Below are 25,496 nucleotides of genomic sequence, written 5' to 3'. Positions count from 1 at the left end.
ACTGAGAAATCATTGTCTCTATTATAGAACTTTCAGGTGATCAGTCCTGGAAGGGGATACTAGCTGAGGAATCATCAGCTACTTATCACTGTATGTCTGAAATCAGTTTCAGGAAAAAAAAAAAAAAAAACCTGCAAGCTGCTATGTCATATTCCAAAAAAACTATGTTTTTTTTTTAATTTTTTTTATTAAATCCTGGCTGTTACATACTATGAGACACTGAGCTTCGGTTTCTTTATTGAGTAATGAGGAGTGAATAAGATAATGCATATAAAGACCTGCTTAGCACATGCCCTGGCACAAATGTTAAATTTGCTTCTTCATTCAGAAAAAGAAAATAAATAAATACACAGGACTGTCCCCCATCCTGCCACTAACCATTCAATATTCAGTTGGTATGAATCACTACTCTTCTCTAAGCACTGTGCAAGGTTCTAGAGCAGTTGATTTTTAACCTTCCTAATGCTGCAAACCTTTAACATAGCTCTTCATGTTGTAGTGACCCTTCACCATAAGATTATTTTCACTGCCACTTCACAGCTGTAATTGTGTTACTGCTATGAATTTGAATGTAAATATCTGATGTGAGACCCACAGGCTGAGAACCACTGTTCTAGAGAAAAAGAATACACAAAGTGGCAGCGGGCTCAGTGTTTGTGCACAGCCTGTAAAGAGAACGCTAATTTCCATTTATTCCTCACAAATGTAAACAAACTTATTACCTTGCCAAGTCAAGCACAAAGCATAAGTTTGCAGAATGCTGGAAGCATCAACACACAAAGTATAATCCGTCTCACAAACCAGTGCTCTTTAGCCAGGCTCAGAGGGGTTCCCACGAGAGTTCCGAGGAGCCAGGTGAGTGAGCATCAAAGATACAATTCTGACATTCTGCAGAAGAAGGGGATGTGATAAAGACCCAGAAATAAAGAAGTGCCCACATCTCTATAGCAGCGCTGCATGAGCTGGAATTCTGAAACTCTTTTCAGTGCAAGAGAAGGAGGAAGAGAGGGTTCTGAAATAGATGTGTAAGTCAGAACTGGAACATTTCTAGGTGGCTTTTTTTTTTTTTGTCTTTAAATTAGAAAGGAAATTGACAAGATATGGGCTAAAGAGATGGCTACACTGCTAAGTGCTTGCTGTCTTGCAGAGGACCCAGGTTCAGTTCCCAGAACCCACATCAGGTGGTTCATAACCTCCTATCATTCCAACACCTTCTGGCCTCTGTAGGCACTTGCAAACATGTGGTGAGATTAACTCATACAGGCAAACACACATGTGTATGTAACAAACCAATCTTTTTTTTTAAGTTAAGATGTGCAGCATCTCTATGGAAAAAAATGTTCCAGGCCCTAAGGATTTCAGGTACTGCACAGGTACTGGAGGAGAGGAACCAGGTGTTGGAATCAACTTCAGAGTTTTAACAACCAATAAGACCCAGTCAAGTATGTGCTTAGGTAACATACAGCTCTGCACCTGTTTGCTTTATCCTCTTGACAGGACAGCTATGTGCAACCTTGGATGCTTTCTACTGCATGACCACAACAGAGTCGACTGACCTAGATGAATGAAATGCCTGGACATTAGCACACTCCTATAAAGCCAACACACCAAAATGTATGTTGGTAGGTACAGTTTATATCTAGAATATCAGCAGATAAATATGCAGACATGAATTCTAGTCCAACAGCTGCAAAAGATGAGAAATGTTGTTATTACAACACATAATTACTCAACGGTAAGTTTTAATACACACCTACATTACACATTTTCACAAAGCACTTCCAGTTGTCTTAAGCTTTGTTTAATGCCTTACTTGAACTGCGAGAAATTGAGACATGAAAGAATTGAGTAACATTCTAAGGTCACCCAGCTGCTAAATGGTCAAGCCAGGATCGATCAGCATCTTCTGGTCCCCATTTCAACATTCCTGCACTGCACCATTGCCTAAGGAACTGTCAAGAAAATAAATGGAGGCCACAAAATATTAGAAAACAGGACTATTTGGGATTAGTCAGCCACCAAGGCAAGCCACCAGGCAGGAGGGACCAGCCACTTTTCCATTTATGTTGCTCCAACCTTCACTTTTGTTTCCTACAATCCTTATGGAGGTTTTCTTAATCAGCATCCTCATATGCACACACTCATCCATGGTCCCATTAGAATGACATCAGTCATTTACAAATGTGTATGATGTTTGTTGCCCAAACTGCTTTCTGCTTAACTAAAGCTCGAAATTATAACACATGGAAAACCAATAATTTTGTCTAGGAAAAAAGAAGAAAAAGAACAGATGAGTCACTTTGGGATATGAGGTAGAGGGAGTTGAACAAATCCCACAGAGATGCAACAGTGGTCACTGTGAAAAAAATGACAATGAAACTGTGGCAGGCACACTGCACTGTTATCCAGTCCTATCCATGAGTGAGCTTCAGTAATATCTGCTGACACCAGAACACAGGACATCAAAAGGATTAAAATAAATGAGGAACATTTTTTTTTCTATTTAGTAGGCAGAAAAGCCAGTGAGATCAGAGAGCTGCTCTTCACAAGTTCTTGTTCCTCCTGGGAACATAGCTCAACACTGTTCACTAATCTCCCTTGATGCTGAGTGTGGTGAGTAACTAGGTTCTGACCAGTGAAATCTGACCATCATAGGCACACTGAAAACCTTTCGTTCTCTTTTTCTTCTCCACGATGACCTTGGAGGCCACAGACTGCACATGATGGACCACCAAAGGGCCCTGACTCAAAGCTCTGAGTGAAGACATTGCTGACTGGAAACAGCCACTATAAAGACTGTGAGATGAAAAGTGAAAGTTGCCGTGAGCCCCACATCATTTGATTTGTTGTAAATACGGTCAAGAGAGGACATCTTGGGGCATTAAAAGCAACGAGTTCACAGGGGTTGTGGTGGTTTGGTGAAGAATGCCCCCTATGGGCTCATGCATTTAAATTCTTGGTGCTATTTGGGAAGGTTGTGGAGCCTTGCTATAGGAAGTGTGCCCTTGGGGATGGGCTTTGAGATCCTAAGCCTTGCCTGACTTCTTCTTCTCTCTGCTTCCTCAATGTGATCTCTCAGCTCATGTTCCTGCCACCATGTTCTGGCTCTCTCTAGCATGATAGACTCTCTGGAACCATAGGCCCCTCCTTCCTTAGGATCTTTTGGCCATGGAATTTCATCACAGCGACAGAAAAGTAATAACAGGAGTAATGGGAACAGATGGGTGCTAGTATTACAGGGACTGAATGGTCACAAAACTTAGCAGCTTCATTTCTTATGAAGCAGGTCTTGAGCAACACCAGACAACTCTGACACAAGGAAGTGATCGTCACACAGAGTCTTGAATCTTTTCCCTCCCTGTCTCTTCTCTCCTTTATTCCTTCCTTTCCATCCACTACCCTTCCCTTCCTTTTCCCTTCCGTTCATTCAACTTGTGTTTGTTCATCAGCAATGTGATATGCACTGTCTTAGATGCTAAAGATACAAGGAATGAAATTATTGCCCCATGCAGTTTATACTGCAAAAGAACAAAGTCAGATAATAATAGTTTTGAAAAAGAAAATAACAATTTTAGAGAGAAATTGTTAGGAAGGAAATAAAGTCCAAATATCAAAATGATAACAAGAGTATTAGAGGCTGGGAAAGGTAATTTCATCTAAGTGGTTAGGGGAGGCCTTTTTAAAAGATGGGATATTTGGGTGTTCTAGAAAGCAGAAAACTTTGCAAAGACTTGGCAAGGGTGTCACAGGCTGAGCAAAGAACCACCGCCCAGACCAACTGGGAGGATGCAAAGAATGGCAATAAAATGTGAGACTCACAAACACAAAGAAGGGGGCAACACAAATAAAAAGTGTATGGGCCCCAGCCCACACAGAGCCTTACTCAGAACCAAGTTTGGATATTATTCTGAGAACCATGGCACCCACTAGGCAATTTGTAATGAAAGAGGGGAATGATCTAGATGCCTTCAAAGCTCCCCTTTGCACTGTAAAAAAAAGTGGCTACCATGGTCATCACTGGTTACAAAACAAAGAAGACTTGAACAAGGGTTGATACAATGAGAATACAACAAGTGGGTATTCATGACTCATTTTGAAAGCTAAGTTAATATGGAGGTTGGAGAAGAGTGAATTCACAAGCCCTTTCAACACTAAATGAACTGAACAACCAGGTGGATAGATGAGATAAGACTTAGAACCCAGGGAGAAATCAGGACCTTGGAATCAGAAGGGCTTGGTAATGCAATGGATAACCCCATTAGTTTACATGACAACTCCATTTCTGCAAAACACCCTAGAGACCTAATCAACACTTTATCACAAAGGTATATTGAAAAATTCCAAACAATATCTTACAAATGATTTTGAAAAATGCTTTTCCAGCAGCTCACTTAACCTGCAGTTCTGGCCACCATGTCAGTTAGAGTGAAGGGCACAAGCTTTAACAAAAAATTTTTGGTCTGACCCAAGTATAACTATTGGAATTTGATTTTGGCTTTAATTTTTTGTGTCTGTCCTTTTAAATTCAAGAAAGAAATTGTCAGGGCAGAATGAAGAGATGGCTGTATGGACCAGGACAAGTACAGAGATGCTGTGTGGTGCTTGAGGAACACACCTACTCTATTTGAAAGGGAAAGTGGGATAGTGTGAAAAGATAATAAAGTTTCTACAGTGTTTCTACAACAGTGAACTACCTCATGTGATTCCAGGCTCTCAGGAGTATTCCCAGCCCATTTTACAGGTGAGGGAATTAAAAATTCAAAGCTCTAGTGATTGACAAAGTCACACTGGGTGGATGAAGCACAAAGCCCAGCTATAGGCTCGGGTCTGTCTGGTTTTATAGCTCACCCAATATCATTAAAGCAGTCCAGTTAATATGGGTCAAACGGTGCTTAAAATGTGATATCGAGGAGGAAATGATGAAGATAATCGAGAGACCATGCAGCCAGATTTCAAATTAGTATTACAGGAGTTCAACTGAAATTGCACATTGTCAAGGCAGAAGGGGCGAGGGTCATGAAGGGGTTAGATGAGAGGAGGGGCAGGAACAGATGTCTTTGCAAAGCAGACATGACATCAAAGATGCAGAGGCAAGTGAAAGAGGATCCCGGGAACGGTGTCTACCTGTTCCTGTCACAGGTATGACATAAGACAGAGCTTCTCAGAGGAAGTAAAGGCTAACATCTGCCTCAGGAAGGGGGAGTGGGCTGGAAAGATACTTGCATGGCTAAACAGAAAAAGGAAGACTTCTCCAGGCATTCCTACATCAAAGTTCAGAATCCCTGCCAATGCCCAGTCTCGGGGCAAAGAGCTAATATTGTACTAAAGGTGGATAACTCCACTCCTGTCCTAGTCAAAGCAGAACTTAGGAGACAGACCAAGCTGGAGCATTAGCTGGGCTGTGTGAATCACAAGGGCCATTCATGCTTCAATATGCAAAACACTTCAATTTAAAAGAAAATGGGAAAACAGAGATACCAGATTACAGTGAGCATATTCTCCTAATCAGGAATTGGCAGTTTTGTTCCTATGGAAGTGTGCACACACTAGACTCTGGGGTAATCTCTACCCTCTCAGTGACTCTGAGGTGGCTTTCCATTTGAACTCTGACTTCTCAGCCACTTTCCCAGCCTCTTACTATGGGGAAGGACAGATACTCTATTGTAACCTCCAATCACATGAAGCTATGACATTGACATAATTATACTATAATCTTGGAAAATAAAGAACTTATTTAAAAAGAGATGTTATGACTTGCATTGCTAATCCATGGCTGGCCATCAGATGCTTCAGGGTATCTGCTACATGCGACTATTAGAGTCCCACAGCACAGGTCATTTCTTGCTCAAATATCCCCTTAAATGGCTCCACTTGTGTTTCCCAAGGAAGGAGTGAGTTCCCCTTTGTAAGTGACAATGTTTTTGTCCCACAGCCCCTGTACAACTGGTCAAATCTGGTCCTTCCATCTCAAGGCCCTCTGCCCAGGGACCCATCAGTTTTGCCAAAAGGTATAGATAAATAAAATTCAGTTGGCATCAAAGAGGACACAAATCAGAAAGACCCTTGATATTTTAAGTTAATACTGATAATGGGGATGATGATAACCAACACATCTTTTCAATCTTTAGCCAATCTGGAAAATTTGCAAAATTGTTAACATGCTTTATCTCATTATCATGTGAACTGGGAAATCCAATTTCCTATGCTGGATCTGGCATAACCACTAAATTACATAAACACTAAATTACAACTCTATTCTAACACACACATACACACACACACACACACACACACACATTCTCTCTCTCTCTCTATCTCTCTCTGTATATATATATATAGTGCAATATATATCTTTATATATATAGTATGTGTGTGTATACTGCTTGCCTGCTAGCTTGAGTATTTTGGAAATCCCTGGTGATTCTCAACACTGTTTTTTTTTTGTTGTAAATATTGATCTCTCCTGAATCTAAGAGCTACAGATCAATTAATTCATGGTCTATCAGTAAACTCAGCTCAGTTATGGAAAAGCAATAGGTAACTGTCCATCATCACCCAGGAAAATTTCAATTGTACAGAATATTACACATCACATGTGCCAGGAATCTATCCATCATCTGTCAGATGTGAGCTCTTCCATGTCATCTTTCTTCTAGAAGCCCCACTAAACAAAAGCCTTGATATATGACCAAGTTTTGTGCTAGAGAGAGAAAAAAATAGGATGGGAGCTGATCAACATTCTTGGAGCCTCCACAGAGGAATGATATGTGTCATGTCCACTTGAGGTGTGTTCACTCGATTTTCCTTCTTTCTTTGTGACATGGTCTCACTATATTGCCCTTGCTGACTTGAACTCATGATGTAGACCAGGCTGACCTAGAATTCACAGAGTTACCTGCCTCAGCCTCCTGAGTGCTGGGATTAAAGGCAAATGCCACCTTGTCTGAAGCAATGTTTTTTAAAGGTTTATTTTCATCGTTTTAAATTATATGTGTGGGTGTACTTGAGTTCAGTGCCTATAGAAGGCAAAGGCATCAGAGCTCCCTGAAGCTGGAGCTACAGGTAGATCTGAGCCACCTGACGTGGGTGCTATACATTTTCTTACATGCTAAGCCATTCTTCTTAGTTTTTTTGTTTGTTTGTTTGTTTGTTTTGTTTTTTGTTTTTTCAAGACAGGATTTCTCTGTGTAGCTTTGTGCCTTTCCTGGAACTCACTCGGTAGCCCAGGCTGGCCTCGAACTCACAGAGATCCGCCTGGCTCTGCCTCCCAAGTGCTGGGATTAAAGGTGTGCTCCACCACCGCCTGGCTAAGCCATTCTTCTTTAGCTAAGCTGGATGTCAGTGGGATGAATCAAGCAACAGAGGATATTATGAACTCAAACAGGACATCAGAACAGGGTGAGTGGCAGGAGGGTTAGGAGCCGCAACCATCAGGGTATCAAGGAAAACTGAAGTCAAAAGGAGCTGGGCTTTATCTTGGCTGGATTTCTCTGAGTCTCAGTGCCTGCATGGGTAAAGTAGGGTTAACAGCAGCCAGTTAAAGTAGGGCTGACAGCATTGCTATGTACTCACAGATTCATCTAAGGCTCTAAAATTATAACAAATACAAAAGGAGTCTGGGAAACCCAGGGCACTCCTACAACTAAATGATCATTCATCATACCATTCTTCTCATGCAGGATGCACAGGATAGGAAATTCAGGATGCCTTGCAACTAAAGCACTGGTCATCATACCATTCTCATCCTACAGGATGCATAGGATGTCGTGTGATCCCTCGTCCTTCCACACAGCTCTTTGTTCCAGTTTATGAAGAGCTGCCCACACTCCAATTTCAGTAGCAAGGGTGTCAACAGCTAGTGCTGTGATTGCCCCAAACACTGCTACTAATTCACACTTACGTATCAGAAACTACCTAAGACCAACTCAGTGAAAACACCATCACAGAGAGAGGAAGCCCCAGTCCACCAGATCCATAAAACACTGAAGTCCAATGAAAGTAGTTCTCATGATGGAGACTGTGCTTGCTCCAGACACACAAGGCAAAAATGAAACCTGGTGAATTGTATCACATCTGACAGAAGGTTTTATTATCTCCCATTGACTGGCCAGGAGTTCCAACATCTCAGCCATTTTTATGACCTCCCAAGACCAGGAGTCCTTAATGCACCAGAGCTCTGCTACCATGGGATGAAGGTAAGAAAATTGAAAGACTTTCATGTTTTCTTTTCCCACTGAGAGTCTGAGCAGGTTGTTTAAGATATTCTGGACAGCATGTGTGATGTTTTGTTTTAATTTCAAGCTTATCTTTTTCACTGTGGTTTTTATAATGCAGGTCCTTTTCACTCATTTACTGCAGTTCCTACATTCCCAGTTGTCTCTAAGTTAAGTGAGACAATGCATCCCTAGGCATCTCGGATACCCACCTCTAAGACTGCCTGCTACATGTCACTAGATGGAAATTCCTGGGTCAGGACTCAGAAAATGCCAAGAACTATGTATAACTAATGGAAGAATGGAACATGCACAGATCTGCCTTCTCCCAAATGCCCCCATTTTTTCCTCCTGCCACACCCCTACTGGATTCAATGGGAAGACATAATACAATTCCAGCTCCAAAGGAGGAGCATGAAGAATCAGACCTGGTAGCATTCCCTGCCTTTCCCCAAGTTCCAGATGAGCAATGTCAGGTATAGGTAGGAAATAATACAGTCTGAGAAATAAGATGGAGAGTCTTCTACATGTCTGAGAGGCAGGGGATTAGCGAATACCTTCCAGGAAGAAATAGCTTTGAAAATAAAAATTTATAATCTCACACAGAGATTTGCCCTTCAACATTTCCTTACTTGGGTTGCTGTAGAGTGACCCAGTGACTGGAGGTACAGCAATATGGATGTCAGTACCATGTAACCACAGGGATGCAAATCCAAAGATCAAGTTCAATGTGTCCAGGATGACATATACATACTCTAAAGGTTGGCATCCTCTGCATGTGTTCCTCAGTACCCCCTCTGGACGCCCAGCATACCATTTATGTTTTACTCCTAGATCTCTGTTGTTATACATTAGAAACATCTGTTCTTATAGTCCTCCTTAGATGTTGGCCTGTCTCCGTGAACGAGTTCTATGGAACTTCTGGACTGTCTCTATGATGGCAGAGAAATGTGTACATCTCCTACCCATCCCCAGGGCACCAGCAACAAGCAAGCACACTGGCCTGAAGCCAGATCCAGATGGTGAGCTAGGCAGGAGCATTCCAAGAAAACAGTGACTCAAACCTGCAGTCATACCATGTAGCTAATTGTTACATGGGCCTCCCACAGAAAGGGCAACTTTAATACCAGGGGGCTCTCTGGGAGCCAATTCTATGTAATAAGTGGAATCAAGGAATAGAGAATCAAAGTGTCCCAGCAAGCATTAGCAGCAGCCATTATCCCCACCTTCTCCGAGGTCTCAATTGCTCATGGGACATGGGGGCCATTGTGCATGGAATTCACTATCACTTTTATAATGGCTAAGTTCAACCTAACATTAAGCAGAAGGTAGGAAAATAAGTCTGTCAGCTCATTATGTAACTTGGAAGTGTTTCCCATACTGATTGGATGGGTGATTGTTCACATTGAGATTTTTTTGTAATTAATTAAGTGGAAAATAACATGAGATAGAAATTTAAAGAAATTATTTAATACGAACTGTTGAAATTAATTATGTTTCTCCCCAAATTAACAAATAGCTAAGAAAAAATTCAAGGGTGGATAAAAAAAATCATAATCAAAGGGGTAACTTCATTCTCCCAAGGGGCACAAATCAAGTTCAAAGCAAAAAAAGCAAGCAAAAGGAAAACAGAAAAATTAAAAAGAGGGAGGAAGCCCACTAGTTAGAATATTGCTAATGACCCAGAAAGAAGGAACCAAGAAAGCTGTCTAAAATAAACGAAAGGACAGGACTCTTCACCAGAACGGTCACTGGGAACCAGCAGATCCTTTTGTAAAGAACTGAACAGCCCTTTGAGCAGTCAAAGGTTAAACAGGGGTCGGCAATACAGAACCCAGACTGGACAGGCATTCACCCTTACTGTCTCCAGTGAGCATTGTCTGTGCCATGAGCAACTTGACCCACTTTAGAACCAAGCTACTCACATGACAGTGAATAGACACTGCTATATTTGTTCAAAAAATCTGCTTCCCTCACAGGCCTTAACTAATAAAGATGAAAGGAGTGACTGAATTAGAACCAGGAGAAGCAGGGAAATAGCCCCATCATGACTGCCTCATAGAGCTTTTCTGCTCTAAGGGGAGAGACCATAGATATATAAAATGTGGTCAGGAAAGTTCCACCCCTTTGCCTACTAAAGGGGTAGAGGTGTGCAATGCTCACTATGAGCATGTGGGGTGCTGAACTTGGGAAGGGGTGTTCCCATGAAGCAGAAGAGGTAATCTGTTGTTGAGGCCACAGCCCTATTGTAACAGTGTCAGTTCATGGAGCCAAGTTATGAGTCCTGCCACTCAATCTTTGGTAAAGATCAGAAAGTGACAACTGGTGGATCAGCCATTAAGAAACTCAACTGGAAAAACATTCTGCCTTCAGGAAGTGAAGATGACAGCTGGGCCTAAGCCAGTCTGTGACTGTCATCTGAAAAGGGAACTCACATTCCCTGCCCTCGGTGATGACACTCCCTTCCAATAAGTAAACAGAAAGTTCTGTGCTTACAGCTGTCCTGGCGTTGGTGTGGACACTGAGAACACTTTATGATCTCTTAGTTTCTCATGGGAAGCTGCCTGGATAAAGCATGAGAACAGGTGGCCCTTGAATAGCTGATTCCATTTCTTTTGTAGCTGAAACCATACTTCTCTGCCACTTCCCCACAGGGCCTCTCTGCCCCTTACCTTCACAGTATGCAGAGTTGCCCTGCGCAGAGATGTAGCCGTTCTTGCACTCACACGTCGCTTTTGTATTCCAGTTTTTGCACTCCGAGTTTTCTCCACACTTAGGTGCTTCTGCACAGAAGTTATGACCTACAGGACAGAAAGAACGTTTTATATCAGGAAATGACGGGGGAGGAGGGCCTCTAAACAATGAAGCATGCAGTACTGTGTAAATGTGAGTGTTCATGGAAATAGATGGTGGCAGCATGGAGGACTAAGCTGAGTAGGAGCTATAGGGCAGGAACAAGAAACTCTGGACTGTCCCATGTTTGAAAGAGTGTTTTCTGATGCTCCTGACACTGCCTGATTTGCTAAGCTCCTTCCTGCCTGGGGGTCATAGCTATCCCGACCTGAGTGGTCCCATTGTATCTTACAGTTATTTTCATAAACAATGTATGATGTGTAAAAGATGATGCATAACAAACATGTGGATATAGAAGATACATTTTATCTAATGTGAATGTTATCAGGATACATCTGCCAGGCTTCACTACTTTGTACATAGCTATGATCTTGTCAAACACTGGTATTATTTCTAAACAAATACTTTGTTTGGCCCATCTTCAACCTCCATAAATGCAATCATACTATACATATTGTTTTATATGTCATTATTCATATCAGTATACTTTAACCATGCTAGTGTTTATGGGTATTCATCGGTCAATGCTGTATAGTATGTCAGGGTTAGGAATGGTTTGTAATTCACATTTATGTACTTGTTGAATCAATATTGGAGTTATTTGCATGTTTTGAAATATAAAATGGCCACTAAAATATTAGTGAACATATCCTGGGGCACATGTTTCAAAGACAATTTTGTTTTGTTTTGTCCCACACATCTTCCAGAATCCCTGCTATCCCTTGCAGGATCGTTATATTACTTCAAGTATCTACTGGAAATCTCTTTAGTAGGGATCCTCAGATAGTTCTGAACTTAATTTTAACTTTTGTCAAATGTTTAAAAGCTGGGTGCCATGGCACACACATTGTACCCCAAGCACATGGGAAGCTGAGGCAGAAGGATCACAAGTTCACCAGCAGCCTTTACACAGCAAGATTGCCTCAATCAATCAATCAGTCATAGCACTGTCCTCATATTTGAAACTAATTCCACTCCATAGAGGTCTTTGATCTCAACATTTGAAGATATGATTCTGTTTTGCAGTTTTCATATTGGTGTTGATAATCAGTAGTTAATCTCATAACCATTCCTTCCTGAGTGGCCATGCTCCTGTCAAAGAAGATATTAAGCTTTATCTGGCTGGCTGATTGGTGAACAGAAGGTTGCCTTGGCTTGGTTTGGTTTTCTAGTCTTCGGTTTTACTCTGAGGTTCATGAGCATGAACTTGTTTTCTCACTGAAGATTCTTCAGGGTGGGGGAGCAGCCTTTCCTTTGGAAAAGTCTCAGCACCTCTCTTCTCCATTTTCTTCAGTGTTCCCATCCAGAATTCTAACTGGGTCACATGACAGGATCTCTCTTGATTCTTAGAATTACTGTCATGTGATCTATATCCTTTTTTTTCTCTCTTTGCTGAATAGCAGTGATTTCTCTGTATAACTTTCAGTTCATTAATTCTCTCTCGGGCTGTGTCACATTCTGCCTCAGTCTCTCAAATGGTTTTGAATTCTTGTATTTTTAGTCTAGAATTCAGTGTGGTTCTTTTTAATCTGCTTGGTCAATTTGATAGCATGTCATCTATTCATCTTTTAATCCTTTAAACACATATTATGCTGATGCTCTCACTATAGTCTGCCTGTGCATGCAATTTGCTGATCATTACTGATAGTGACTTACTTTCTTTCCTTTCATTGTACATGAGTCTTTTCTTTTTGAGCTCATATTGTCTGAAATTGAATATGTGGGAAATACTCCTGACTTGGGTTACTTGGTGTTTGTGTTACCTCCTGCCAGGGGCCTGATGGAATTATCAACACAAGATCACTTTAAACTGTATCTTTGCCTTTGGGTGAGTACTGAGCCACACAGATAGGATATCCTCTGGCGCTAAGCTTTCTGGGATGCCACATTTCCTCCTATAGACCCCAATCTAGATTCAAGACTGACAGGCAAGCTTTTTCACTCTCTGAGAGAATCACCGCTGTCTCCTGTCCATTAGAAGTCATGCAGAAAACCAACAGAGATGAAAAACTGCTCTCAGGGAAAACACCAACTCCAGCATGCTTCCTGTCTCAAGGGCATCACACTCCTATAACACGGCTGCTTTCTCTTTCTTGTTATACCCCTCCTTCCTCTATTGCAAGACCTACTAAATTAAAAAAAAAAATCACAAGCTATATATCATTTGGGGGTTGAATTAGGAGGCTAGGCTATATAAAAGTATAGGTCAAGTATGGTCAGATATGTGAAGGTACTTTATCACCTTTAAATCTGGACATTCTGAGTACACTAATGATTATGCTACATCACATACAATCGTCTCACAGGAAACTGCACCTAGGGATCAAGAAATCTCATGTATAATTCAGAGTCTGCAGCTAACAAACACTGCATATTGCCTCTCTTGCTTCAGTACATACAGAAAAGATGACAGTGGTGATTTCAAAATGCTGCTGAGACCCTCAGCCAAGACAGGCAGTTACAGAGAGATCATGTCCCCTGACCCTCTCACACATAGAACAATTACCCTTTTACATTTGGCGTATGGATTATGGAAACTACAAGCTCTGGCTTAGAAACTATGCAAATCCCCAGACTAAAAAATTACATTTTAATTCCTTTAAGTAAGAAGATTCTAGAATTGTCATTCTTCAAAAACAAATTTAAACCAACAGCATTTAGCCAAGTTATAATAACAAGATTCCTGTACCTATAACATGCCTGATATTACTGTAGATGTTTTAAATAAGAGTGATTACATTACTGACATGTTGTTGAAAAATTCACAAAGCCAACTAACAAAATACTTGAAACAGACCCTGATAGGTACTAATGAAATTGATACTAGGTACCTCTTCTATTGGTTATGTTGATAGTGGTGATGGTGATGATGATGATGGTAGTGGTGGTGGTAGTGGTTGTGGTGGTGGTGGTGGTGGTGGTGGTGGTGGTGGTGGTGGTGATGGTGGTGGTGGTGGTGGTGATGATGGCTATTTTGCCAAAAGTGAAAGGCTAAAGTTCAAAGTAACTTAATACTGTTGTTACCTCAACTGCAATCTATAAAAAGAAAAGCTCAAACTCAAACACGTGAGAGGGGATTGGAGGATGGACAAGGGGCATCTTTATTCTATGTTGTAGAAAGGACTCTGTACCTACATGATATTAATAGCTTCAAGTATACACAACATTAGTGCTTTGCTCTGGGTTCTCTCTCCTCCAGCCCAGGTGGTACCTGAAGGACCACTAGGTTGATATCAGCAGACACTAACTAGACTCAGGTTCTAAGACATGTCTCAGCCAGGTGTCCAGGAAATGAGGAATGAGTGAAAGGAACAGCCGTGGGAGAGGCACAGAGGCAAGTCTCAGGAACGCTGCAGACCACCTGACCAGAGTGTTGTGACTGAGCTCCAGAATGGCTGCCTGCCTTGTCCTCTTTCCTGTAAACCTGGCTGGGTGGAGCCAAGAGGAAAGGCAACTTGCCTTAGGGTGTTCCTCTTACACGCCTAACATGCAGACTTTGGGGAATGAGGCTGGTCCAATTAATTTGGACTCCTGTGTACTTCCTTCCTTCACATTGTAGATCCTCCAGGATGGCCAAATCTAATCAAAGGTCAGAGGTATAGTGACTTTTTGGGACATTAGAAAGTAGATTCATAGTCCTAGTGAAATTGACCAGATGTCAGTCACACTCACCGGGACCCACCAACTGGTGGCTACCCCAACCAAAATCAGAACAGGGATGTATCCCTCAGACAACAGGAAACTAATACTTGTGGGTTCTTCTAGCAGGACTTAAAAGATTTGCAGTGATCATTACAACCAAAAGAATCTGATGTCTTGCTGCCTAAGGGGCAATGTTAGGCATCGTGGTTCTCTCTGCCTGAACCTTACTCTTTAAGTCTGAAGTCATCAGGTTTCCCACCATTGTGATATGTGAACCCATGCCAAATGTTCATCACTTAGCACAAGTATACTATGTATCTGACTTCATGTCTCTTTTGTTTACTACATGTATGTAACAGCCTGAAATAAAAACTTTCAAACATCATGAACATGTATCAAAACACCATTTTAGAATTCAGAAAATATATAATTATTATTTACCTACTGTAAAACTTTAAACATAGGCTAATGGCAAGGGAAATGAAGACTTTTCAATGTGTCCCTGCTGGGTAATTGTAAATCCTCTGAAAAAAGATCTCAAGTTCAGCCACTCCACCTTCCTAGGTCAGAGCCCATCTCTGATTCAGGTCTCTCATCAAAGCTTTCTAAGGGCTGGGTTGTAACTCAGGGGATTGGACTACCAGACTAGCATTCATGAGGCCCTGGGTTTCCATCCCCTGTACTACACAAACTGGGGATGGTGGTGCACACCTGTGATCCCAGCACCTGGGAGGTGAAGCTGGAAAGAGCAAAGGTTCAAGTTCATTCTCAGCTATATCCAAAGTTCAAGGCCAGACTGGGCTATCTAATATTCTATCTTAAAAGTAGAGTTTTGTACTGTGCAAGAATAGTTGTGTGGATGTGTGACTCATAGGTGAGTCTCAGCAGGTAAATTACTGAGTTAACATTAATTGGAGCAATCCTACACCACAAACAATTCAGACTCCATTGGGCCATCATATTTCTTCTTTAGTCATTTTATTAGTGTTAACATTCACAAACCATTAGCTCTGCCTGTTGTAAGCAGATAGTTGGGTGATCTTTAGCAAATGTACATGGTTGTGAGTCAGTCTCAATACTCAGTTTGAAAACACTCTCTTCCGCTGCTGGCCATCATCATCTATCAAGTACCTCCTCAGCATCTTAGCAGGCTGCCGGCTCATAAATTCTCTGTTAATTTTCTATTTCTATAATCCTTCAAACGTCTTTGTCTTTCTTATCTGATGTGTCTGACTAGCGTGCCACTTAAGACACAAGCTTTCTGTTCCGAATACTTGTCATTATTATCACCCACTTCTCCCCTTTGCCCATTCATGTTCCAGTCGGACTTCACAACATCTCTGTCTCTGGATCAAAAGGGTCTGAGCCATGATCCCTCTCAATACTACCCTCTTCCTTCCTTCCTTCCTTCCTTCCTTCCTTCCTTCCTTCCTTCCTTCCTTCCTTTTTCCTTCCTTCCTTCCTTCCTTCTTCCTTCCTTTCTTCCTTTCTTCCTTCCTTCTTCCTTCCTTCCTTTCCTTTCTTCCTTCCTTCCTTCCTTCCTTCCTTCCTTCCTTCCTTCCTTCCTTCCTTCCTTTCTTTTAGCTTCAATAATCTCTTTTATTTCCTTTTTAAACTTTCTCTTTATTTATTCTTTGTATCTTTCACATCATGTCTCCAAGTGACATCTCCCAATCTCACCCATCTCCCACCACCACCCTCAAATAAAACAAAATAAAATTTAAGAGAGGAAAGGGGGGGAAAGGAAAAAAGGGAAAATCTCAACGTGGAAGCTGCAGTGTGACACAGTAAGTCTCACAGTAAACGTCTGTATCCATACATTTTTACATGCAAGTGTTCATCTCAAAGAATCATTGGTCTGGTTCGAGGTCCTTGGTCTCTGCTGTACCATCAACACTGGGCCTTCACTGGGACTCTTCCTGGACATCCGATTGCTGCCCTGTGTTGTGGAGATCCTGCAGCCCTGGGTCTGCAGGATCAAAACACACACATCCCTCGCCCACTACCCAGTGCTCTAGGAGACCACAAATGGAGTGGATGTTGGGGTGGGCCAACACATAACTCTGGCTCTGGGCCTGGGTAAAAACTACCCTCTTTCTTAAGTATCAATTTTGTTCAATATTTCTTTATCTTTTAGTTCTTTATTCTTTTGTAATTTTATAACTATATATGAAGTACTTTGTATTTACCCCACTCATTTTCCTCTCTACCCTGTTGTATTCCTAGAAAACCCCTTGTTCTTCCCAACAAGTATCATGTGTGTGTGTGTGTGTGTGTGTGTGTGTGTGTGTATGTGTGTGTGATATGTGTGTATATGTGTGGTATGTGTATATGTGTGGTGTGTGTGTGTGTGTGTATGTGTGTGTGAGTGTGTGACACACTGCATTTGATTAGGACCATCTGCCTTAGCATGGGGGCCAGGTTATTCTGGAGTATGGTCAACGTAGCAGTGGCTACACCACTGAGAAAAATGATTCTCCATCTCCTAGCAATTATTAATCACCAATAGTTTCTCAGGAAGGGGTAGGGCCTCACAATCCTGTCCCCCAACCACAACTGATTGTTGACAGGCCCAGCTGCAGTGAACTGAAGAGTGCAGCAGCCTTGTCATGTCCAGAAGACCACCTGTTACCAGACTCTTCCCTATCTGCAGCTTATCCATCCTTACCACACTCCCTTGCCACACTCCCTTGCCACACTCCCTTGCCACACTCCCTTGCCACACTCCCTTGCCACACTCCCTTGCCACACTCCCTTGCCTCCTGTTCCCTGAGCCTCAGAGGAAGTTATGCAGACATCTCATTTAGGGCTCAGCACTCAGTCTCAGCAATTTGAAATGTTAAGGGTCTCTACCTTAGCCACCACACAGTGCAAAGAGAAGCTTCTCTGACCAAAGAACTAATTACAGGGATAAACATAAATATTAGAAGGCAGTTTGACAACATTTGCATTTTACCAAAACATCCATGGTAAGCTCCCTGCCAAAGGCCTATGACCTCCCCTGACAGGTAGGGAAAGGGAAACCCTTATTCACTCTCAGTGGGAAAGTAAACTGGTGTAGCAATTATGAAAATCAGTGTGGATGTCTCTCAAAAAGCTAAACACAGAACTACCACCTGATCCAGCTATGTCACTCCTGGACTGCCCAAAGACTGCCACAGAGATACCAAGGCATTCGTAATTATAATCATTGCTGATCTCTGTTCACAAAAGGAGGGGTGAGAATATTAATCAAAACTAAGGATATATAAAAAAACAACCTATGGAAACATACAATTTTATAAACTAACAAAATATTTTTTAAAGACAAAGATAAAGCCTGGGGCTGATGTATCTACTATAGGGAATAATGCTGCCCTAGAAACCACAGTTATTAAACAAAAACCCCAGTGACAGGTGTGGGATACTGCCCTATGAGTTGTTGGTCATAGGGGCAGGGTGGGACCAAAAACAACACAAAGTACTGCTATTGCCCTTGGGGCCCACCAGAACCAAATGACTTGATCCTGCTTCTGAAGACACCAAATATATTGGCTGTAAACCATAGAGAAGTCAAGCTGGAAGTGAGCTGGAAGTTAGATGTCATAATGCCCATAATGCCCAACAGTGCTGTGCAGACTATTAAAGAAAGTGCAGCTAACAGTAGTCTTATCAAGTTATGAACTCTGTGAGCTACAACACCAACCCACCAGGTAAGCTGTGTCCACTGGTGTAATAATGGCAAGGCTGTTATGTGAATAACCAACTGCTTTCCAATTGGAGTAGAGACACACTCCACCAAAAAGAAACCATGCCTGACATACTAAACCTGGTAATCATTTTATCTTTGTGGATTTAGAAGATACAACTAAATTAAGAACACACATACAGATAAGTAAACAAACAAGCCATTATTCAAGTATTTATTTTACTCTTTTTAAGAAGTGACTTTTGAGTCTTTGAAACAACTCTGAAATTAGAATTAGATAAGTAGCATATTTAATTTAGAATTTGTCCAAATGTCCAAAATACTTTAATTATAAAATCTGCTATTCATTGACATAGTCCTTCATGTCTTCTAACACATAGCTAAACATGTTACACATGCCACCTCATTAAACCTTCACAATAACCTGAAAGATTACTATCCTCAATTTATAAGTTAAGGAGATGTGGCAGGGAGTTTGTATACCCAAGATAAAACCACGAGTAACTGACAGTCACAATTTGACTCTAAAGTTCTTATTCGGACCACAGAAAATAATTCTCCTATCATTTAAACACCTGGGGGCATTAAAAAACCCCAGCAATATCCTCTCCAATTATGCTTGTAGATTGTAATTCTTCTGGACCCATATAATACCTGAGTAAAGCTCAAGAATAGGCTTAAAAACCATTTTTAAAAATTGTTCATCGCAGGTCTGCCAATATGTTCCAATCAGAAATTAATTTAAATACCAAAACTTTCATGGACACAAAACTTTCATGGACACAAGCTGAGAGTATCTACTTTTCTCCATGAGCAATAATGAGGTAATCACAGTCCCCTCTAAGAGCACAGAAAACAATCTTGACTCTCTAGCATGCCTGGCTTTACTTATGTTGTGTCATTTTAGGGAACAGACCACTGCCATTAATGTCCCTCTCCATTCCAGCCTTAGAGCTATCTCACAGCTCACCAGTGAAAGCTGAACTTTTGATCTCATTCCCAAATCTGCATCTCATAGGCTCTCTCCATTCTTCTGTGGCACCTTTGTCTACCCAAATAAGAGAAATGTAAGTCATATTGGCCTTGATCCCTGGAAAACCAGTCCTCCTGAGTCCCTTCCATTTTACCTTTAGTATGTATGCATGTAAGTACATGTTGCTCAGGAACTCACTTGTCATGTGTAAGGCAAGCATTCTAACACTGAGCCATAAATATATCTAAATTTACTTGTCTCTCTTCATCTTCATAACTATATTAATAAAAACCTCTTCCCCATCCTACTATCCTCTCTCAAATGGAAACCATCTCATCTCATCTGCTTTTCTTCAACCCTTTACCTTCCTCTGATTTACTCTCCACAGGATGACATATACCTCTGTCCTTCCTTCCTTCCCTCCATTCAAAATCTTGCAAGGGTTTTTCATTTAAGAACAAAATCCTTATTCAGTTTTCATGAGATTGTAGCACAGACACTGAGCACAACAATTAATAAATGGAACCTCTTGAAACTGAGAAGCTTTTGTAGGGCAAAAGACATGATCAATAAGACAAAAAGACAGCCTACAGAATGGGAAAAGACCTTCACCAACCCCACAACTGACAGAGGACAGATCTCCTAAGTATATAAGGAACTCAAGAAACTAGACATCAAATACTGAACAATCCATTTTAAAAATGGGCTAAAGAACTAAACGGAGAATTCTCAAAAGAAGAATCACAAATAGCTGAAAGACATTTAAAGAAATGTTCAACATTCTTAATCAGAGAAATGCAAATCAAAACGACTCTGAGATACCACCTTACACCTGTCAGAATGGCTAAGATCCAAAACACTAATGACAGTCAATGTTGGAGAGGATGCAGAGCAAAGGGAACACTCCTCCACTGTTGGTGGGAATGCAAATTTGTACAACCACTATGGAAAATCAGTATGGTAGTTTCTCAGAAAATTGGGAATCGATCTACCTCAAGACCCAGCCATACCACAAAGCTCAATCATACCACAAAAATACATGCTCAACTATGTTCATAGCAGCACTATTTGTAGTAGACAGAACCCGGAAACAACCTAGATGCCCATCAACTGAAAAATGGATTAAGAAAATGTGGTACATATACACAATGGATTACTACTCAGCAGAGAAAAACAATGACAGCATGAAATTTGCAGGCAAATGGATGAAACTAGAAAAGATCATCCTGAGTGAGGTAACCCAAACCCAGAAGAACAAACATGGTATATACTCACTCATAAGTGGATTCTAGATATAAAGCAAAGAACAATCAGACTGCAACCCACCAAACCAGGGAGGCTATATAGCAGGGGGGACCCTAGGAAGACTGTGGCTTATAATAAGTTTTGGGTTTACTCAATTACTGGGCAAGCCTCAATCAAACATTTCACTATTAGGATAATAATTTATACTTTATCAAGCTGCTAATAGAAAAATAAATAAATTTCTAAAAAACAAGCCCAGATTATCTAGCTCCAACTAAGGTCTCACTAGGGAGCCTTGGTTGGCCCCCAAATTGATTGAGAAAGACCCCTCAAAATCCTGGCTACAAAAATAAAAAATAAACCTAAAAGAAAAAAAAGAACAAAATCCTTAACATCATCTTCTCTCCATTTTTTAATTTGCTTGTTATTTTTTATCGCTGCTACTGTTTTGTTTTTTGAAGCAGTGCCTCTTATATGCCAGGCTAATCTCAAAAACCTTATGTAGCATAGAATGAGCCCACGTATTGGGATTACAGCACCATACTCAGTCTTTGAAATGCTGGGCACTGAACTGGGAGTATTCTGCATTCAAGGCAAGCCCTCTACCTATTGAGGTACACCTCTCACCCCTCCTCCAGCATTTTCATCTCTTGTGTCTGATTCAAAGGCTTTGCAGACCCACTCTCCTTGATACAATAACTCAGCCTTCAAGTCAAGGTTAAATATATCCTACTCATTGGGCAATGGAAGATCTTAGTCAAAGAGTGAAGTATTTCAGTGAAACAAAAAGAATGAGTTATAATCCTCTATTACACAGAATGGGGTTTATGGATGGTAATAATATATGCCAGAAAGTTCCTGAAAAGCCTTCATTTATAAGTTCTCACCAATCACAGAAAAATGATGAGCAAGGTGGTAAGTATGTAAGATCAATAATTGATATATTAATTAGATTGATTTAATAATTTCATATTGTAAATACACATCAAAACATCATGTTGTAAATCTAAATACACATTTTATTTGTAAATTGTACCTTAATGAAGATCGAGAACAGATTTTAAAAAAATAATACATCGACTTCCCCCACACACACACTTTACATTCAGAGAAACATTTCTTATTTCCCAAGTCTAAATTAAACACCATTATTCTCTCACAAGATGCCTTGATTTGGTTTGTACCAGTTATCACAATGACTAATTATGGGATTATTTTTGCTTTTATTAGTAGATGTTTATCTCCCCACTAGAAGCTCACCTCACTGAGGGAAAGGACCATGTAAATTTGCCCACCTGGCTAAGACAATTGCCCAATGGACTATAGACACTCAGCTGATATTTATTCAGTTACTTACTAAATCCTCATTGTCCTCTCAAGCTAGAATTAAAAGTGTTTTTAAGATAAACAAACTGAGTCTGGAGAGGTTAACTGTATTCCCTTTGAGGACTGAACTGGTAGGTCATAGAAGAAATAGACTTATAAACACAAATATGACTCCTAGTTTCTCTCTACCACCCATGTGACAGGCCAGCCATCATTTCTATCATCAAGGGAAATTCAAGGAATGCCAACCCTGGCCTGGAGAAACTAGTATTCCATCAGCCACTGGCATTTTCCAGTGCATGAAACACCTACACCTTCCCAAAGAAACAGATATTGTTTCTGACTTTAAGAAACACTCCATCATTTTTCCCTGCCTGGAGATTCAACATCAGAATAAAAATAACTTGCCATTCAACAGAATGATGAGATGGTACTTATGGATGCATACCAAGATGAGGAAGACCCAATCCAGTGACTTCAAGTGATTCAGATGAGCAAGTACTCTGAGAAAGGCAGATAACCTGATGGAAGGCAGCCTGAGGTGTCACTTGGGACACACACCTGAGGTTAGTTCCCAGCAAAATGCCATTCATTCATCCTACAAAAACTTAGTAAACACAAAAGATCTACCCAGTTATTATGATTGGCAATGGAGGTAAATAAAAAGCTACCATAAGCCCAAACAGAAAGCAGCAAATGCCCATGTCATGTTCAAGGAAATTAATGAGGAAACATAAATAGTAGGTATGTCACACTTTTCTTACTTACTCTGTGGCCCTGTGTCTGCATTTCTGTAATAGTAACACTAGTGAACCAATCCTGTTTCTTTCGAACCATTTTACTCCATTACTCCATGAAGCTCCTCCATTCATTCTCTCTCTCTCTCTCTCTCTCTCTCTCTCTCTCTCTCTCTCTCTCTCTCTCTCTCCATGATTATAATAAAACCATTCACTTCTCTTGCTTCACCTCGGGCTTCTGCCACCAATGATGAACAGTATCTGTGTGCTTTGTCCTGTGGCCTTTTCTACAATAAAGACAAAACAAACCTGACCCTAGGAAGGACTTAGGTTTGCTGAAATAGCTAGACTGACTCCATAGAGCAGTGGTTCCTTTAATACAGTTCCATATGCAGTGGTGATCCCCAACCATAGAGTCATTTTCATTACTACTTCATAACTGTAATTTTCCTACTTTCATAAGTTATACTGTAGATAGTTGTGTTTTCCCATGGTCATAGGTACCCCTGTGAAAGGGTTGTTCAACCCCCAAAGGGGTCATGACCTATAGGCTGAGAACCACTGCCATGGAGGGAGCACAGCTTGCCCCAGGTCTCCTGACAATGATGCACTCCTCACCAACAAGCTAAGCAGTTTATCTTTGAGTTATGTAGCTGGGCATTCTGAACACACATTCCGAATCCCTCTACCCTAAGTCAAATTTCAGAAAGTCTATACCACTCCCATTCCCAACAACTTGCCCAACCTTGTAATTCACAGAGGGAACAAGGGCATGCTGATCCAAGTGCCTCAGAGGCAAAGTCAGAACCATCTACTCAATGGTTAAGAGAGATGCTTTATGAGAATTGAATATCCTTAGGCACCCCACTACTAGAATACATGCCAAAAGAGAAACCAGAGCCCTGGGGAATGAGAAGATCCCTTTAACCTTTTGTGGACAGACCACTGTGCCTCCAGGACAGGTCTGTTGAAGGAGAGTGGGCTCCACATCTCTGAAGGTCCTGACTCAGTTTCTTCTGAAATCATTGACACCTAACTGTCTTCCTGTCCAAGGCAGCCCAACCCTAGTTTCCAGTCTTCCATCTGGATCAATGGAGCTCCTTCAGGGGTGCTGGAGACCCTCACCCACTATAGCACTTCATGGCCACTGGACTCTTGTTTTCTCCAGACTGTGCTGTCCTTCAGATGCTTCTGCTTACAGCACATCAGCTGCACTGCAGCTGCTCCCTATTAGTTCCCGTTTGCAGGGCTTTTGATCTAACCCAGCTGCCAGCATCCAGAGAACAACCCCTACCCCGAAACACTGACAGCTCCTCTGTGTGCACACAAGCCCCCATTCTCATTAAATGTCTCCTTTCCAAATCTCTCTTACCTCTAATACCCTGAAGTCATCTCTAAGATCATTTCAATTATAAACCCACCTGAAATGATCAGGAAGCATGGGAGTAAAATTCATGTGATACTAGGATTCTTTGGGAGGATTTAATTGAAGAGCATAAAATCTTAAATAGTACAAATAATCTCGGCTAATTTCAGTCCAGGCCAGATGACAAGGCAAGTGAGCATGAATTAAAATTACAGATAAACACATTTGGAACAGATGTCGGGAAGAACTTTCTTCCAACACTCAAAGTCATAAACATGAAGCGAAACCCTCCAAAGTCATTGGCGATGCCGAAGACACAATTAGAGCTGCTTATGAGGGAAATAAAACTCCGAGGAGTGTCTGAGTATGCCAGGATGGGCCAAATGATTGGTGTGTTTTCCTGGAGCGGTCCTGAGAATGCACGGTCAAGATTATTAGCTTTTTTTTTTCTCAGCATTTGACTGAGAGCACCAGAAATCCATAGGCACTATTTCCTGCTGAGACTACATTCAGTCCTTCATTGCCTTTTTCCAGGAGGAAGCATAGCCACCACTCCAGTATCCACTCTGCCTCTACACCTAGTAACCTCATGCCCTAAGTGGACAGGCCTCTGCTATGGTGAACCTTTATTGCTGAATAGCTATAATTTTAACTGGATTAGCTTCTAAAGATTTGGAATAAATTCTAGGTTCTCCTAATCCAACCAATTCTACCTAAGTAAAAAGTTCATAGAAGAAGCAATGCTTGAGCTGACATTTGAGGATGGAAGAGTAAATTTGGTAAAGAAAGGGATTCCAGAAAGAGAAAGTGAAACAATTTCTGGCCCATGAATTAATTAGCAATTGAGTATCACATGTTTGAGTCATTCTTCTTTAAAATAGAAGTTTGCATATGAACCTGTTCTAATAAGTAAGAATTCACCATGAGCCATTATCTATAAATAAGGAAATTGGCCCATTAAATTCTGAGACATGAAGGATAAATAAAATGTCAGGAAATGGGCTGGAGAGATGATTTAACAGTTAAGAGCACTGGCTACTCTTGCAGAGGACCCTAGCACAGTTTCCAGCATGCGTGCGCGCGCGCGCGCGCACACACACACACAGAAAGAGAGAGAGAGAGAGAGAGAGAGAGAGAGAGAGAGAGAGAGAGAGCTCACAAACATCTGTAGCTATAGTTCCATGGAACCCAACACTCTCTTCTATTTCTATAGGCACCAGGCATGTACATAGTACACAGGCATATATGCCAGCCAAATACTTGTAAACATAAAATAAAATGAATAAATCTAAAAAAAGTATTTAAAAAATTAAAAAGTTTTAAGTCAAGAGAAGTAAAGATACAGAAGATTTAACTTGCCATTCTTCCCAAGAAACCTGCTCCCTGCATCTTTTCTCAACAAAAGAAACTTTTGCCTATACAATCATTTCCAAAGAAAACCATCACCCTCTCC

General features: G+C 41.1%; 1 protein-coding gene across 1 annotated transcript in view; it reads right to left on the bottom strand.

Annotated features, from left to right (window-relative positions):
- The window catches only part of Nell1 (neural EGFL like 1), an 846,309-nt gene that overhangs the window by 561,583 nt on the left and 259,230 nt on the right, over positions 1 to 25,496 (bottom strand). The window contains exon 10 of the mRNA XM_036206955.1: positions 10,886 to 11,014. Within this exon, the coding sequence (XP_036062848.1) occupies positions 10,886 to 11,014 (129 nt within the window). The remainder of the gene's footprint in view (positions 1 to 10,885; positions 11,015 to 25,496) is intronic.

The sequence above is a fragment of the Onychomys torridus genome, chromosome 1 (assembly GCF_903995425.1).
Source record: "Onychomys torridus chromosome 1, mOncTor1.1, whole genome shotgun sequence".
NCBI lineage: Eukaryota > Metazoa > Chordata > Mammalia > Rodentia > Cricetidae > Onychomys > Onychomys torridus.
This window is presented reverse-complemented; position numbering and strand designations above follow the sequence as displayed.